The sequence below is a fragment of the Rhinopithecus bieti genome, unplaced genomic scaffold (assembly GCF_001698545.2).
Source record: "Rhinopithecus bieti isolate Rb0 unplaced genomic scaffold, ASM169854v2 scaffold_33374, whole genome shotgun sequence".
Classification (NCBI taxonomy): domain Eukaryota; kingdom Metazoa; phylum Chordata; class Mammalia; order Primates; family Cercopithecidae; genus Rhinopithecus; species Rhinopithecus bieti.
In genome coordinates this window covers 1,628,016-1,646,781 of record NW_016814428.1, presented here as the reverse complement: position 1 = coordinate 1,646,781, position 18,766 = coordinate 1,628,016, and the positions used below count along the sequence as shown (strand labels likewise).

Here is an 18,766-nt window from a genome sequence, read left to right as displayed (position 1 = left end):
CACCAGTCTCATCAGAGGGGTTTTAGTTAACCCTATATAACATGGCTTACTTTCCAACCTGACTGTGGCATAACATCACATGAGAGATAAAGAAAGAAATCAAAATATTTTACTCCCAAATATATATATATTTTTTGCCATATCTTGAAACAGCCTTGCAGAGTTGTCTCTTATGGGGAAAAAATTGCATTCTGTAAAGAATCCCCTTTCCCTCTTCATGTCCTTTTCTTGATCCAGGAGAGAATCAACTGAGAGTCTGGCACCTTTTTCGGTCTGATAAGAAACATTTACAATCTCTTCTCTCTCTAAAGTCTGCCATCTGGAGGCTTTATCTACATAATAAGAACGTTGGTCTCCACAATCCCCTTTCTTAGCCCAGACATTTCCTTTCTATTGATTCCTGGTCTCTATCATAAACTCTTTCAACCAATCGCCAATCAGAAAATCTTTGAATCCACCCATAAGTGCCCCTCTCCCCGACTTTCAGTTGTCCCGCCTTTCCAGACCAGACCAATGTACATCTTACATGTCTTGATTGATGTCTTATGTGCCCCTAAAACATATAAAACCTAGCTGTAGCCCAAACACCTTGGGCACATGTTCTCAGGGTTTCCTGAGGGCTGTGTCACAGGCCATGGTCACTCATATTTGGCTCACAATAAATCTCTTCAAGTATTTTACAGAATTTGACTCTTTTCATTGACAGATTGTTAGCAATTATGGGCACGTGGCCCACAGTTACTTGTTTGGAGGTATTTGCCTCAATCTATAAATACACTTTGTGACTTTCCAAGGGGACATAAAGACTGTCCACTGAGACTGCACATTTGGTCTACTAGCCCAGAAGCCTGGAACTTGAGACAGCCTGATTATGAAAGAAATATGACCCTGTCTTTGGCCAAAGTAATGGAAAATAACTCAGAAGCAATGGAAATCCCACAACTGATATATGCAAAGGGCACGCACACTAGTGTGTGTACTCTAGTACTTTTAATTCAGCCAATGAAGAAACTGAACAAACAAAAGCACTTTGATTTAATAATTAATCTAAATGCCAGTAAACTTTGAATACATTGTAATGAAAGGAAATACTTTATAGGGTACAAAGCATTGTCTTAGACTTTTATGCATGTTTTATTTTTTATTTTATAGGCAACTCCAATGAAATAGACATTGTGCATCACGTAGACACTGAGGCCAATATTGCTACGGAGGTTTGCCTCACTATTCTAGACCTGTTATCCCTCTTCACTCAGACTCACCAGGTGAATATGATAACATTTTCTGCAAAAATGATGAAATTTGAGGTAGAAAACCATGTGAAGTCAAAACATGTTTTTTAAAATTATTTATGAAATCAATTAACCTTATATAAATCAACCTAAGCATGAGTGGAAAACATGTTAAAGATGAGATTTTGATTTTATCACAGGTTGACTAATGTTTGCTTGATATGTACATGTATGCATTTCACTATTGTCAAATAGTCTTTCTTCCTCATTTATCTTGCTTCACTCTCAGGCAAGCTGGGCTGAGTGGGAATGTGACTCTGTACTTTTTCAGTAGAAAAGGAAGAGATAAATGGCCCTGTGTATTAAATTTACAGCTAGATCTAAAGAAAACTAATTATGTTGAACATCTTTTTGTGTGCTCATTTGACATTCAGATATCTTCGATGAAATGATTATCACTGCTTAGAATGGCTAAAATTAAAAAGACTGACCATCCAAAGTTTTGGCAAGGATATGGAGAAACTAGAACTCCCATTTATTGACAGTGGGAATGCAAAATGGTAAAAGGAGAACAGTATGGCAGTCTCTGAAAAGTTAATCATACATCTATCATATGACCAGCCATTCCAATACTATAATAAGTATTTACCCAGGAGAAGTGAAAGCATATCTCCACACAAAACTTTGTACACAAATATGCATGGCAGCTTTAACAGAAAAAAAAAAAAAAAAAAAAAACTAGAAACAACTCAAGTATACATCAACAGGTGGATAGATTTAAAAATCTGTGGTATATCCATACAATAGAATACTACTCAGCAGTTAAAAGAAATAAACTACTGATCCATGCTATAACATGGGTGAAACCCAAGAAACCAAATTTAAAAACAGTATATACTATATTACTCAGTGTATATTATTCCATTTATATGAAATTTTACAAAACGCAGACTATAGAAACAAAAAGCAGATCAATGGTTGCCTAGGGATATGGAGGAAGGATGGGAGGAAGGAATTACAAAAAAAAAAGTATTTAAAAACTTTTGAGAGTGATAGATATGTTCATTATCTTGATTGTGGTGATGGTTTCATGGGTGTATGTGAGTGTTAAACTTATTAAATTATACATGTCACATGAGTTCAATTAATTGTATGTCAATTATATTTCAATAAAGCTAACAAAAACATTTGCAGCTCTACCAAATGAGCTTAAATACCTAGGCTAGCACATTAAAGATTGAGCCAGGAGCAGCTGTGGTGGCTCATATCTGTAATTCCAGCACTTTGGGAGGCCAAGGAGGGAGGATCACTTGAGCCCAGGAGTTCAAGACCAACCTGGGCAATATAGTGAACCTTCATCTTTACAAAAAAATTTAAAAATTAGTCAACTATGGGGACACATGCCTGTAGTCCCAGCTATTCGGAAGGCTGAGGTGGGAGGATCACTGGAGCCCAGGAAGTGGAGGTTGCAGTGAGCTATGATGGTGCCATGACACTCCAGCTTAGGTGACAGAGTGAGACCTTTTCTCAAAAAAAAAAAAAAAGATTGAGCCAGGAAAATTTGGATTCTTTGAATAAAGTCTATACAGAACAGCATAATTATGCCAAGAAAGCCCTATTGCAGGTGAAATGTCAGCATGGTGGTAAGAGAAAGTAATGACTGTATTGATTCTTTATTGGGCTATGAAAATGTCACTCAAATCTCACAAATTTTAAGGACTTTACTAGTGCCTTCAAGAACCTGTGACCTCATCTCCCATTTCTCCCCTGACCCCACCCCACTTGCCATTACACCAGCTACTCTGCTTTTCTTTCTCAACCTTGAACTCATAAGCTCCTTTCCCAATCAAGGCCCTTGTACTAGCTGTTTCTCCCCCATGGGACAATTCTCCCAGATCTCTCCAGGGCAGGCCTCTTGAGCTCACGTGACAATTTTCCATTAGAGAGGTCTTTGCAGACTACCCTATGGAAGTAATTCTACCCTCAAAGCAACTGCTTTCAATCACATCATCTGAGTCTATTTCAATTTGTCATGTTTTTTCAATCACTGCTATGTAAGTTTCACAGTAAACATCAACTATGTCTCCTTGTTCAATCCTTTATTTCTAGAACAGTGCCTCACCATGTGATAGGTTCACAACAAACATTTTTTGATAGAATACAAATTTTCTTTCACTTATCCTGAATAACATCTGCATTGAATTTCCAGAGACAACTCCAACAATGTGACTGTCAAAATTCATTGATGAAAAGGGTCTTTGATACCTACATGCTCTTTTTCCAAGTCAATCAGTCAGCCACAGCGCTGAAGCATGTGTTTGCCTCCTTGAGACTGTTTGTATGCAAGGTAAGGATCCTCTAGGTTTCCGTGAAGTTTAGGTAGGATGACAGTAAACCCATAGAACAGTAAACCCATAGGAATCCCTGCGTCTTTCAGTAGGGAGGGAAGAAGGATTGTTTTCTTCAATTTGGGTTTTATTAGACACTGATTCCTGGTCTCAAAATGAGTGCACAGCCTTGACAATATGTCTGCTCAAATACCAGAAGATACTAGCATCTGGTGACAATTAGCATCTGGTCACCAATTCTTTGAGTTGTTATCTGTGTTTGCAGCACCAAGTTAGGTAGAATGCACCCCTTGAACTGGCATATCCATCCATATCAAGTTCAAGATTCCACATTAAAGTGGATACAGCCACCGCCTTTGAGGACACTTGTAAATAAGACCTGTGATTTTAACAATGTCAGATGAATTGAGGTCATTTCAAAGCTCTCATTCCGTTATTTTGGACTGTCATCAGTTACTGATACAAAGGATACTTATACAATGTAGAGAACAATTGTGTCTAGGAAAAAAAGACAAATGCTAACATAGACCTTAACAAATTCTATCCTCCTCACTTGCAAATGAAAAAAAAAAAAAAAAAAAAACCCAAAAAAAAAAAAAAAAAAAAAAGGAGAGGGATTTTGTTTGTTTTAGGGAATTTTAAAATATGAGAATGAACAGAGCAAAATGAAGGCATGTTGCTCCCTTCACCCATTCTTTCATTTCTGCAGTTTCCTTCAGCATTCTTTCAAGGCCCTGCCGACCTCTGTGGATCGTTCTGTTATGAAGTCCTAAAATGCTGTAACCACAGGTCACGGTCAACTCAGACAGAAGCCTCAGCCCTTCTGTACTTTTTCATGAGGAAGAATTTTGAATTTAACAAGCAGAAGTCAATTGTCCGGTCCCACTTACAAGTAAGTGCTGCCAATTTTCATTGACACTGTTGTTAAAACCACTGATCTGTTTCAGCAGTGCTTAAAGCCTACTGTCCTCAGGGCAAGCCGTTACTAACTCCTCCACCAAAGTCTTCCTTAAGGACACCCATAGCATTCAGTTCTGTTTAATAGGAGGGGCGCGGCTGGGCAGAAATCAGCAGAGCCCCATCTCACTTGTACTTTCCTTTCTTCTGCCAGGAAATAGAATCACATGGAATAAACAACTAAGGAAACCATGGCTAGCTCCAGCAGGTCAAACCCCACCAAATTCCAAACATAATTTTTTTTCTTCTAGGCATCCAAGATTCCAAGATTCCTGCAGCCTCTCTTAGATATTTAAGATTATAGGAAACACACTAGATTTAATAATACGTTCTGGAGCTTTAATACATAAACACATCTTTTATTGGACCTACAGGGAGAAACTAACAGTACATTTACCCAGCCCAGTGGATTTATTTAAGAAGACTATTTCTGGTCTTGTTTTTGAGAGTTCATTTTTTTCTCTTCCAGCTCATCAAAGCTGTGAGCCAGTTAATAGCCGACGCTGGGATTGGAGGCTCTCGGTTTCAACATTCGCTTGCAATTACCAATAATTTCGCCAATGGAGACAAGCAAATGAAAGTAAGAAATGCTTTGTGGGCTTTTACTACAGAATTTTTTAAAATCTGAAGTGGATGCTTTTTGTGAGATACCAAAATCATAAATATAGATCGGGTACACGCCTGTAATCCCAACACGTTGAGAAACCAAGGCAGGAGGATCGCTTGAGGCCAGGAGTTTGAGTTTGGGGCTGCCGTGAGCTATGATGGCACCACTGCACTCCAACCTCGGTAACAGAGCAAGACCTTTTCTCTAAAAAATAATAATAATTGTTTATTTTGTTTATTGAGACTTTGAGCTTTGAGCCCTCCTCAAAGTAAACTATCAAGTTTATTGTTTGAATCGCTAAGCAGCTCTTACACTTTAAGCATGTGATCTGTTAAGTGGCATTCCCAGTATGCATGGTTGAATGGCCTAGAACAAGATTTACCGTAAATATCCAGAAATACAATGACTCCCTCCTAACTCTGTTTGGGGGAAAATTCATCTTATCTTTTGTTTAGCACTTTCTGAAGACTTCTCCTGTAGTCATTATGCTGAAAAGTCCAAGTCTAGAGCCAGACTTCAGTCATGGCTGGACCCAGGGATTAAAATAATTTTCAGACCCATCCCTCCACTGCCTCAATCTTGCCTCTCTCACTGTCTGTCAGTTCGGCTTTCCTCTTTGTTTACTTATTTCCAGGCAGGTCATCCCCCTGGGCATGTTCTCAGAAATTCGAAGGACCCTGGTAGTATCTTATGAGTAGAAAATCACCTCGTTTGATAGTTCCAATTAAAGTCTCACAACTGAATCTCTTTGATCCAAGCTTAAATCGTATGCTTATCCCTAAACCAATCACTGTAGCCTGGAGGATCAAAAAATAGAATTGGCCAGGCCAGTGTTATGTGCCACCCATGGTCCCTAGGAGTAAAGTCAGACCTGTGCAAATCACATGAACTAGAGTCAGGAAGGGGAATATATCTCAAAGACAATCAGGATGTTTTACCAGAAGAAGGTGTGCTTGAAGACAAAAGAATAGAGCCTCCTGAAATTTTTATCTTCAAATGTGTATATCCACAGTCATAAAACATAGAATGCCCATATATAGAATGCACACATTTATAACTATATATAGAATGCTCCAAACTGTGATGCCTAGCCATAATTAATAGCATAACTTGAAGTCAGTTAACCTACAGGTTCTAAACAGATAATGACCCAGGTTCTCTCTTTTCCAAAGAACAGCAATTTCCCAGCAGAGGTGAAAGACCTGACTAAGCGTATAAGGACTGTTTTGATGGCCACGGCTCAGATGAAGGAGCATGAGAAGGATCCCGAGATGCTGGTGGATCTCCAGTACAGCCTGGCAAACTCCTATGCAAGCACTCCCGAACTACGGAGGACCTGGCTGGAAAGTATGGCCAAGATTCATGCCAGAAACGGAGATTTATCTGAGGTGATTAGCCAAGGCTTGGTCATTTACCATCAGTATTGTCCTCTTTATCAGGAAAATTGGATCTTCATTTACAGCATGGACTAGAAAAAGAAGCCATGTTTTTCCACTAATCTAGAAATGACTCAGTTATATATCATATACAATACATTTGCATATCACGTTCAAGGATACCTGACTCTAAGTAAATGACATCAAATAAAAGCCAGAGTCAGTGGGGGCAACTGCAGGTGTATAAATTGTAATGCAACGCTGAAGGCTAAAAACCTGAGGCTAACGAGGAGTGTGGTAAAGGTGTCTGGGAATTAAGTCATTAAATTAATGTTCTGTGTTTTAAAACTTCTTCTCTGAAACTGGAGTTGAATGGGGAAGCTTGCCACCATAGTGAGTAAACTCAGGCAGGGTGAATCAGTCCTCATTTACAGCTAGTCTGAACTGGCCATAGAAAAATGAATGATCCTTAGCACCACGTGAGGAGAGTCCACTGTGCGAAGATTGTAAGTCAACACTTAACTTTTTATGTCAGTTTGAATACTGGGTGGAACATATGCAGCAATTCATAGCACCCAAGGGTTTCTGAGTACCAAATGGGAAGTTCTACTCCATTCCAGAACTATGTCCCTTTGGGGAAGAGATTCATTTGTCTAGGATAGTCCTAAACTCTGAAGCTCTTCTAAACACATGTGGTAATCAGGGACACTGGAATGGAAACCACAAGGCTGGCTTGGCAGCAATTTAGTGGGGATAAGAATGAGAAGCCCTTGGGCTGCTCTGAAAATGATGAAATTCCTCCACAAAACCTCAAAAGGAAAAAGCTGAAGTCATTTGGAATCTTTAGCAAGTTGAGTTTTAATATAGATTCAGCAATGTTCAGGGCTTCATAAGAGACATTAGAGTAAACTATAACATCACTCATAAAATCTTGTTTGTGGGGAGCACAGGTGTTACATCAGGTCACACTACTTAATCAAGTACTCACTTGTGAAGTGACCGTTTTAAAGGCAACACAAATTCAGAGAGGCTATTCCTGGAGGTAAAAAAAAAGTTATTTAGAAGGCAGATTATTTTTATTTCCAATTTATATCTAAATACTAGAATTATAGTTTTAATTTTAAAAGGAGAACTATGATTTATTTTTAATCTAGGCTTAGACATTAAAGGAGGAAGATAACTCTATGGGAAAATTCTTTGGGCCAGTTCCTTCAGCCATCTCCAAACTAATCAAGAACAAACAAACAAAAACCCAAATATTCATTTTATTCTTGATGGTGAATTTTTTGGAAATACAATTGATTCTTGCTTTCAATTCGGAATTTACAAAGGTTCCTTCTACATAACATATTCTGATATGGAATACTGACTTGCCTTGGAAGATTAGCCCTAATTATATTAAACTGCATCCCCTGAGCCTCTTTATTTTCTTTCTCATTACAGGCTGCCATGTGTTACATCCATATTGCTGCCCTCATTGCAGAATATCTGAAAAGAAAGGGTAAGATGACCACGTGAGGGAGGCGAAAAGCCCAGATTTCAACACATTGAAGCCTAATCGAAATAATGTATTAATTTTACATTTTATTAATCTGTTATGTTTAATTAATAATCGCTTTCACAGATACTTCTAATTATGCTGTACTTTAACATTTTCAGTCTATCATGCCACTGACGTATTTATTCTACGTACAGCGAAGGCTAACTGAATGGTCAACTTCTTAGTTCAAAACGAGAATGCATCATTGGCTAACAATTTGTAGTCTCAAAAGCTTGTATTAACGTAAACATGTAGCAACATCCTAACCTCATCTTGCACTACCATAGGTTACTGGAAAGTGGAAAAGATTTGCACAGCATCCCTGCTCTCGGAGGATACCCACCCCTGTGATAGCAACTCATTACTAACAACTCCCAGTGGAGGAAGTGAGTGACCTAACTGCTCATTTATCCCAACGCAGAGGAAATCAACTTGCTGCTTAAATTCTACTTCAGTGAAACCTTCTTTATTCTTTTTTTTGAGATGGAGTCTCACTCTGTCGCCCAGGCTGGAGTGCAGTGGCTGGATCTCGGCTCACTGCAAGCTCCGCCTCTCGGGTTTACGCCATTCTCCTGCCTCAGCCTCCCGAGTAGCCGGGACTACAGGCGCCCGCCACCTCGCCCGGCTAGTTTTTTGTATTTCTTAGTAGAGACAGGGTTTCACCGTGTTAGCCAGGATGGTCTCGATCTCCTGACCTCGTGATCCGCCCATCTCGGCCTCCCAAAGTGCTGGGATTTAAATATATTCTTAGAAGCAAAAACTATCTCAGATGGACACAACTTACTCTGCAAAACACTTAAACTCCTGCCATTCAGAAATCCCATCCAAAATTTATGAAATTTAAATAACTGAAAAGTTGTCAGCAAATAGAACTGTATGTTCTCCAACATTCAAGTTTATGAGTTACGGCCATATTTAGCTACCAATCTGCATGCCAGTCTGCCATAGGGATTTTACTCTGAAATTGGTAAATTGTTTGAAATTGCAAGAGGAATCTATTTTAATTTTTAAACATAATAAAACTGTTGATTCCAAATAAAAGATAGGGCCAGGTGTGTTGGCTCAGCACTTGGGAGGCCAGCACTTGGGAGGCCAGCACTTGGGAGGCCAAAGTGGGCAGATCAGTTGAGGTCAGAATTTCGAGACCAGCCTGGCCAACATGGTGAAATCTGGTCTCTACTAAAAATACAAAATGTAGCCGGGTATGGTGGCGGGCACCTGTAATCCCAGCTACTTGGGAGACTGAAGCAGGAGAATCTCTTGAACCCAGGAGGCGGAGGCTGCAGTGAGCCAAGCTGACACCACTATACACCAGCCTGGGCAACAGAGTGAGACTCCATCTCCAAAAAACATAAAAAGAAAAATGAAGACATATACATATATATATACTATACATGTAGGACTTCATAATCAGCATGTTTCATTTCATTTTTTAAAAGTATAAATGACAATTTGTAACATATGGTTTATGGTACAGATTTCCTTTAGAAATATCCCATCATTAATGTCTGATTTTTTGAAATTATAATGACTAAAGAGTTACTCTTTGCACAAAAAAAGTGGGTGATATAGTTTACACTTAATCTACATTCTCTTGCAAAAATGTGTTAGATTCGATTTGATAATACTGGTTTAACTTTCCAAATGCAGTGGAAAACTCAATGTACAAACAACAGAAATATATTTTTAGATGTTGAAAATCAGAATACTTAAACGAAATGTAAATGGACTTTACTTGCTATATTTCAGAAACATAATTCATTCCTTATTCATTTAAATATTTGTAGATTTTCTAAAAGGTCTCAGTGGAGTTTGCATATAAGACATTTGATCTGGCCAGGCACCATGGCTCACGCCTGTAATCCCAGCACTTTGGGAGGCTGAGGAGGGTGGATCACAAGGCCAAGAGTTTAAGAACAGCCTGGCCAAGATGATGAAACCCCATCTCTACTAAAAATAAAAAATAAAAAAAAAAAAATTAGCCAGGCATGGTGGCAGGTGCCTATAATCCCAGCTACTTGGGAGGCTGAGGCAGAGAATTGCTTGAACCCAGGAAGTGGAGGTTGCAGTGAGCTGAGATCACACCACTGCACTCCAGCCTGGGCAACAGAGCAAGACTCCAGCTCAAAAAAAAAAAAAAAAAAAAAAAAAAAAAGACATTTGAACCAAATGACCAAAGCAAACTGAGAGACAGTGAGGTCACTTGTTTGAGGACCTTGGAGAAGATGCCAGATGTGGCACCCTGTGGTACCCATGGCTCATGTCCACCCTAAAATTCAGGAATCTTCTCGCTTAGTGTCACACGTCCTATTTAGCCTGATTTTTATAGGCAAGTCATCAAAAACATCATTGCCTTATTTAACATGCCCTTCCTCCTCATCTATTGCTTATCATAACCAGATGCCATAACGTTTCCATGAAGACTTTCAAATTCTAAGAACAAAATTGAAGAAAACCGATAAAAGCAGGTGTTAGTTTGAGAACTTGTGGAAACTTATATGCCAAAAAGTTGTGTGAATCTTTCATGTTCAAAATGCTTTAAATGCCCAATGTTAGACCTAAGGTGATATTAGAATATAATGTGTTCATCAAGAAAAGGATATATTTGTTTAGCAAACGTTAAAATTAGGAAGGTGATCGTCTATGATACTTTAACATATGTCTGATGATACATTAGCTAATGATATAGGCTATGATATGTTAGCATATTCTAACTAGCACATATCATCAGCATATATGTGAATGTCATTGGCATGTATTTGAAGCCCTTAATATACTTTTCTATTTTGATATTTTTGAGTCAAAGGAGTGAACTATCCCTTCCCTACAATGTGCACAATAGTATGAATATAGGTGAATATAGGCAACCCCAGAAAGTACAGTTGCTTCAGTTGTACTAATAAGTGATCAACATCCTGCAAGAAGTATGTTGTGACTTCCCCTCCTTCAATTAACCCTGATATAGTTTAATATATGTTTAATATTATTATAAAAAGTAGAAAAATAAAATTTATATAAAAGCAAGTATTAGATTGCAATAATTATTATATTTATAATTTCTAGCATGTTTGGGGGGTGATCATTTAGTTACATAACCAATGAGCTGATTATTAAAAACAAAAACATTCCACAAAAGTATTAGCTATAACTTAAAAAACACCACACTAGGCCGGGCGCGGTGGCTCAAGCCTGTAATCCCAGCACTTTGGGAGGCTGAGACGGGCGGATCACGAAGTCAGGAGATCGAGACCATCCTGGCTAACATGGTGAAACCCTGTCTCTACTAAAAAAAAATACCAAAAAAAAAACTAGCCGGGTGAGGTGGCGGGCACCTGTAGTCCCAGCTACTCGGGAGGCTGAGGCAGGAGAATGGCGTAAACCTGGAAGGTGGAGCTTGCAGTGAGCTGAGATCCTGCCACTGCACTCCAGCCTGGGTGACAGAGCGAGACTCTGTCTCAAAAAAAAAAAAAAAAAACACCACACTAAGCCCTGTACCAGCAATGTGTCAATTAGTTGCCAGTAACAAATCTGTGAGTTAGGTGCTATTATCACCTCCTGTTTACATAGGTGAGAAAAACAAGAGAGGCTAAATAATCTGCCTCAAATGTCATGGTTAGCTTGTGTTGGAGCCAAAGTTCAGAGGCTGGTCTGTCACTCCAGCTAGTGCTTTTCTAGTCACTCACATTCCCCACAATTCAGATCTATCTCTCCTCTGGGAATGTTACCCGTTGTCAGCTGTTTTCACATGTATCTGTAGAGGGAGGCCTTTTTAAATCTTGGTGGCTAAGATACTAAGAAAATTTGAAAAGGTTTCTACATAACGTAAAAGAGTGACATATAGCAAGTATTGGCCAGGCACAGTGGCTCACACCTGTAATCCCAACACTTTGGGAGGCTGAGGCGGGCAGATCACCTGAGGTCAGTAGTTTAAGACCAGCCTAGCCAACATAGTGAAACCCCGTCTCTACTGAAAATACAAAAATTAGCTGGGCATGGTGGCGGGCGCCTGTAATCCCAGCTACTCGGGAGGCTGAGGCAGGAGAATCACTTGAACCCGGGAGGCAGAGGTTGTAGTGAGCCAAGATGGCACCATTGCACTCCAGCCTGGGCAACAAGAGTGAAACTCCATCTCAAAAAAAAAAAAAAAAGCAAGTATTGGGCATTGTCTTGTCTTGTGGGGGGGGGCCATTAGGGGAGAGATGGGGTCTCACTCTGTCACCCAGGCTGGAGTACAATGGCATGGTGATAGCTCACTCCAGCCCCAAACTCCTAGCCTCAAGCAATCCTCCTGTCTCAACCTCCTAAGTAGCTGGGATTACAGGCACCCACACATCCAACTATAAGCATTGTCTTTATAATGTGCTGAGTGTACCAGGTATTTTCTCAAATATTAATGTTTTTGAGTCCTTTCAACATCCTTTGAGGTAGATATGAATGTCCCCAGTTTAACAAAAGAAGGGCACAGGCTCAGAGATTAATTAAAGCAGAAGACTGGAAGTGTAACATCTACTCACAAGTCTTATGTTCTGTCCATAATCCCATGCTATCTCTTTATTAAAAATGCCACCTGAAAACGATACAAAAATTATACAAAGGGGAATATTATTTGGCTGGCAGAGAGTATGTATCAATAGTCATAATCTAACCATCTTGTTGATTATGTGAGCTTTGTAATACTACCAATTGGTAACATCATGAAGAAAGGCATTATCTAATCTAAGCAAAATTTGTCTCAAATAATCACGTTTTATTCTGCTTGGTCCTCCCAAGGCATGTTCTCTATGGGATGGCCAGCTTTTTTGAGCATCACACCAAACATTAAGGAAGAAGGCGCAATGAAAGAGGATTCCGGAATGCAAGATACACCATACAATGAGGTTAGACCAAAATCATCTCATGTACAGTAACTAAGTAAAGAGATGCACTGGCTTGTGACATTAAGCTAAATAAGGGGAAGCAAGCTTACAGCTGTTCTATAATATAACTTAATTAGACAAAATGAAACGTAGGCTAAAATCAAGCCAAGATTAGTAGATACCAGATTTCAGTAAAAATTTAAACTATGTCTTACTTCTGTAAGATGGGCTCAAATGTGTATTATCAGCTCTTCTGTAAGATAATATCTCTGGCCTTTTGGTAAAGGTGATAAGGGATGCTAAATTTTGCAAACCGATCATAGCTTTTTTTCTAAAAGCATTAGCAAGTTTATTTACAAATGCAGGTAGATGTAAAAGTTCACTAGTTTCTTTAGAAAAACTTCTGTTATGGAACGTAAGCAGAGTTATTTTCATTAACACAAAAGAAACTTTCTACTGGGAATTACTTAGCAATAGTTCTGGTGAAGAAAACAGAATTCCTCTCATTAAGTAAAATATTTTATAAGCTAATTTTTAAGTCAGTATTACATAAATGGAAAAAATTATACAGAAAGTAAATTTTCAGATGAATGTTAATACAATTTTACACATGGTTCTACATCAATTTAGTATATATCGCAAATAAATGAAGTATATGTAATTACATATTTATGTTAACTATTTTAAATAATGTTTAAGAATCTTTTCTTAAAGGAAATTGTTGAAAACATTCCAACAATATCATACATTTGCTTGAAAGCTTATGTCACTTTATTCAGTTGAAAATTTATTAAGCCACTAGTATATGAAAGGAATTGAGGTAAGGGCTGGGAAAAAAAATAAGGCATAATTCCTGCTCTCAAAGAATTTAGAATATTGAGAAAGACAGTTCCTACAGAGTGGGGAATGGCCAGGCAAAAACAGATGCCCAGTGACCAAATCTAGGTATCATATACACTTGCAATTAGAAGGGGAACTTTTTTTTTTACATGACAGTGGTTGAAATGGTGATGAATGGAATGAAAATAAAAGCTCTTCAATTTTTTTGTGCTGAGTCTTGATAGGACTTGAAGGTGTGAAATAAGAAGGTTCTTACAGGTGCAGTTGTAACACAGACAAAAGTATGGAGGTCAGAGAGTGTTCTAATAATGGAGTGGTATATGGTATGGCCAAATGCAAAGTCAATGACAGCACTGAAAGAAGGGGTCGCTGAAAGGGAGGTTGGTGTCTGATTGTGGAGCTTCTTGAAGGCCATGCTAGAGTTTGGACAGCAGCTTACATACTGGATTTCCAACAAAGGTTTAAGGCACTGGAGATCTCGTGATCAGATTTGTGTTTTACAAAGAAAGATTACTGGAGAGCAGCAATTGGAGAGGGAAAACAGATTCGCTCAAAACTACTGCGGGGGTCAGGGAGTATGTAAGTCAGTAGCAATGGGAATGGAAAGAAGGAGACAGATCAGAAGGCATTTCACAGATTTAAATCAGCACTTTTGACGCACTAATTAGGTAACGGTAATGCGGGATAGGCAAGAATCCAAGATGACACCATGATCCCCTGCTGGGTTTTAAATGCCAGTAACAGAGGGAAAAGTTTGACAATGCAACAGCTTTGAAACCAAGTTTCAGGCATGAGCCACAATCCTAATCATGTAAAAATCTCATTTTGATTGGGGGAATTGCAGAATATCCTGGTGGAGCAGCTATACATGTGTGTGGAGTTTCTCTGGAAGTCTGAGCGATACGAACTCATTGCTGATGTCAACAAGCCCATCATTGCTGTCTTTGAGAAACAACGAGACTTCAAAGTATGTATTCCAACCCCCTAGAAGGAGTTATTTAAAATATCCTATGTTGAATTGGAAAATTACTTACAGTTTTCAAAATTGAAAACTCTCTATTTGTATGTCAGCGTGATCTTCATGAAACTCTTTCACTTATGGTTTCAGAAACTGTCAGATCTCTACTACGACATTCATCGGTCATACCTGAAAGTGGCAGAGGTGGTGAATTCAGAGAAGCGGCTGTTTGGTCGCTACTATCGTGTGGCATTTTATGGGCAGGTAAGTTCACCAGAAGTAACATGGCCCATAAATTCTGCTGAGCAGTTGAATGTTGTCTTTCATTCTTTACGAGACATCTGTGTGTGCCAGTGAATGGAGAGGTATGGGTGTGTCTGACTATACTTGAGTGTTTCTCCGGATGTGATGGTCTATATGTTTGTCCATAGCAATGTACTAAGTTGGAAAACAAGTGAGCAAAGAAATCCATGGGTTAACAGTGATTTCTGACTTCTCAAAGAAAGAGGGCACTTATTTTTCAACATTCTCTTCTTTCCAGCTCACCCTCAAATATCTAATTATGAGTTTATGTCATATATTAAAGTGAAATTAAATCGAACATGCTTTAAGAAATAACATTCCTAATATTCTAGGAAACAAGATAATTCCTAGGGGCTCCACTGTATCAAATCTTTGATTTTACAAGCACACAATTTCTTTTCTCCTATTTTCAAACTGCCACTGTTTCCAGACAGAATACCAGATGGTTATTTTGTTTCCTATATTGCAAGTCAGTGTAATTTCAAAGTTATTTTTCCCAGTTTACTGCATAAGCAATGAAGAAGATGGAAAATATTACTTAGCCACTGTATTGGCCTGAAAGTGAACACACTATATATTAATTATGAATGTCTCTGAGCAATATTTTCAATGGGATAAACCCAGGCACCATTCATTTCTTTTCGGGAAGGCTTATAACACTATTATATTTCAGCAGACGTAGTTTAGACTGTTGCTCGTGTGGATAGACATCCCATGCTTTTATTTTCAGAGTGGCAGTGGCTCTCAGACCTCACACTTCCTCTCCCCACAACCTATCGTCTCACTTAGTAGCCCAGGCTGGAGTGCAGTGCAGTGGCGTGATCTCGGCTCACTGCAACCTTTGCCTCCTGGGTCCCGGATCAAGCAATTCTCCTGCCTCAGCATCCTGAGTAGCTGGAATTACAGGCAGGTGCCACCATGCCCAGCTAATTTTTGTATTTTTTAGTAGAGACAGGATTTCATTATGTTGGCCAGGCTGGTCTTGAACTCCTGACCTCTCGTGATCCACCTACCTCAGCCTCCCAAAATGCTGGGATTACAGGCGTGAGCCACCGTGCCCGGCCTCAGCTTCTTGTTCTTAAGGCTGCAGCTGAAGGAGTGCGCTCCAGCATGTTCTTTCTAGGTCACTCCCCATTGAAGTCGTTTGAAAAGTACATATTTTCCTCTGCTCACCAAAAGCAGCTTAAAAACTAACCTCTGGGCTGAGTGCCGTGGCTCAGGCCTGTAATCCCAGCACTTTGGGAGGCCGAGGCGGGTGGATTATGAGGTCAGGAGATCGAGACCATCCTGGCTAACAAGCTGAAACCTTGTCTCTACTAAAAATACAAAAAATTAGCCGGGTGTGGTGGAGGGTGCCTGTAGTCCCAGCTACTCAGGAGACTGAGGCAGGAGAATCGCATGAACCCGGGAGGCGGAGCTTGCAGTGAGCCAAGATCGCGCCACTGCACTCTAGCCTAGGCGACAAGAGTGAGACTCCATCTCAAAAAAAAAAAAAAAAAAAGACAGAAAAAAATAACCTCTGAATTAATAAAGATAGATACTTTCTACCTGGAAAAGAGAAGTATCACCAAGTAGCCACTTACTATGAACAAATTAATCCAACCAGGATTTTTCTCAGGACACAGCAACATCAGGATAGTGGAGACAGAGAAACTAATGGTCTGAAAAATGGGGATCTGCATAAACAATCTATAGAATATAAAAAAGCAAATTTAGACATTTTGGGGGTCCATGGAAAAGAATCTGAACTATCTGAAGTGAGAACATAGATGGGGAGAGAGCGAGGTGTGGGAACCTTTAGAAGAGGAAGAGAGAGAAGAGAAAATGACACTTTGGAGCCATTTGGGAAACCATTAAGAAAATATACAATTTTTGACATTGGTGAGACAGCAAGAAAAGTGGCAGAAAATGCTACGAGTAGGGAAGGGGATGTGGGAGCAGAAGAATTGAAAGGGAAAAACAGAGTTTCAAGGGAGACAGCCGCAGGCTAACTGGGCAGCACAGCAGTAGCACAAAAGATGTGCTTCTGGGTCACCAAGACATGACTCTGTAATGCCTCAGGCATTCCTTCCAATGAAAAAGTAAAAAAAAAAAATCATTAATAACCTGATCATGAAAACAGGATTGCCTACCAGATGGTTGCTGCAACCACTATCTGAGATACGGGCTCTAAAGCAGGTAGAAGTGAATCACGCTGCTTTTCAACTAGTTTTTAATGCAGATGTTTACTCTTTTCTTCTTTTGGTCTTGATTGTTCCAGGCCGTGGTAAGTTCTCACTTACTCTCGCTCTCCATTTGCATGCTCTAACACGCCTCACACTTCCTTCTGTATGGTTTTACTGAAACTTAACCTTTTTGTGCATATCAACATTTGGTACGAAGGGTGAGATAATCCTGCTTTCATTCATTTTTGGAATCATCCTGCATCTCTTTAACTAAGTTGTGTATATGCCAGTTATCTGAATTACAAAAATGTATCCTTTGTTTTTCATACATGCTATCTTTTGCCTAAAGGTGGATGTAGTCTGAAAGCCTTACATACACAAACACACACAGAGATAAGTATGGGTACCGTGTATCTTAAATATATGTAGCATAGACTTGGTATTGTAGATTGTCTACTTATTTCAGGCCACTGTGAGTTGCAGCTTATTAAGAAGAACAGAATGGTCAGAATTTTGGAAGTTGCAGTCATGGTTATTGGTGGACACCTCCCAAGATACTGAAAAAACTGTGTTTTTCCCAAAGGAGTGTCTTAGAGAGATGGGGGTCTATGGTGGTGAGCTCTGAGCATTCTCAGAGGTGATGGGAGTAATTCTCAACATAAAAGATGAACTGGGGAATAAATCTTTACCCAATACGTCTGGGTAAGTCTCCAAAGATGCAGAAAGGAGCAAGGTAAGAAATGTGGAGAACAAGCCATGTCCAAAATAACCTGCCAGTACCCAGAGCTCTGTGACAAAGGATTTTCTTCATATTATTTTGAGCCATATGAAATTGCCTATATTCAATCACTTTTTTATGTACAAAAATGGCAACTTTATGTGGTTCAACATAATTACTGTCAGTTAAGCTGGAAAGAGAAAACATTTAATATTCACACACTGTCCATATTCAGCCCTACTTGTCTGACCAGTACATACTTTTTTGTAATTCTTTAAATTCCTTCCCACATTCATACCATATCTGCATTTTCTATGTTCATTTATAAATTTGGGATTATGGGCCCTTAACTCACCTACTAAAAGAATACTTGAAAACCCCTGTACTAAATAGACTGAGGGGGGCAGAGGGGAAGTATTGGGGGGAGCCCTTGCAAATGACCTAACTTTATTCTTCTTTCAGACTCCGCAGTCAAGTGTGCTGATTTTGCACCTGATTTTTTTTTTTAATGCTGCAGTACTCTCACTTGTCTTTGTAAAAAATTCCAAGGCCGGGCGCAGTGGCTCACTCCTGTAATCCCAGCACTTTAGGAGGCCGAGGAGGGCGAATCACGAGGTCAGGAGATCGAGACCATCGTGGCTAACACGGTGAAACCCTGTCTCTACTTAAAATACAAAAAATTAGCCGGGCGTGGTGGCGGGTGCCTGTAGTCCCAGCTACTTGGGAGGCTGAGGCAGGAGAATGGCGTAAACCCGGGAGGCAGAGCTTGCAGTGAGCCGAGATCATGCCACTGCACTCCAGCCTGGGCGACAGAGTGAGCCTCCATCTCAAAAAAATAAATAAATAAAATAAAAATAAAAATAAAT

At 39.5% G+C, this 18,766-nt stretch overlaps 1 protein-coding gene across 1 annotated transcript in view; it reads left to right on the top strand.

The window, feature by feature from the left end:
• Positions 1-18,766, top strand: part of DOCK10 (dedicator of cytokinesis 10) — a 287,983-nt gene that overhangs the window by 249,917 nt on the left and 19,300 nt on the right. Inside the window, 10 exon segments of the mRNA XM_017850274.1 lie at positions 1,153-1,265; positions 3,442-3,579; positions 4,290-4,472; positions 5,007-5,117; positions 6,317-6,532; positions 7,964-8,021; positions 8,348-8,446; positions 12,831-12,937; positions 14,601-14,723; positions 14,865-14,978. Coding sequence (XP_017705763.1) covers positions 1,153-1,265; positions 3,442-3,579; positions 4,290-4,472; positions 5,007-5,117; positions 6,317-6,532; positions 7,964-8,021; positions 8,348-8,446; positions 12,831-12,937; positions 14,601-14,723; positions 14,865-14,978 — 1,262 coding nt within the window.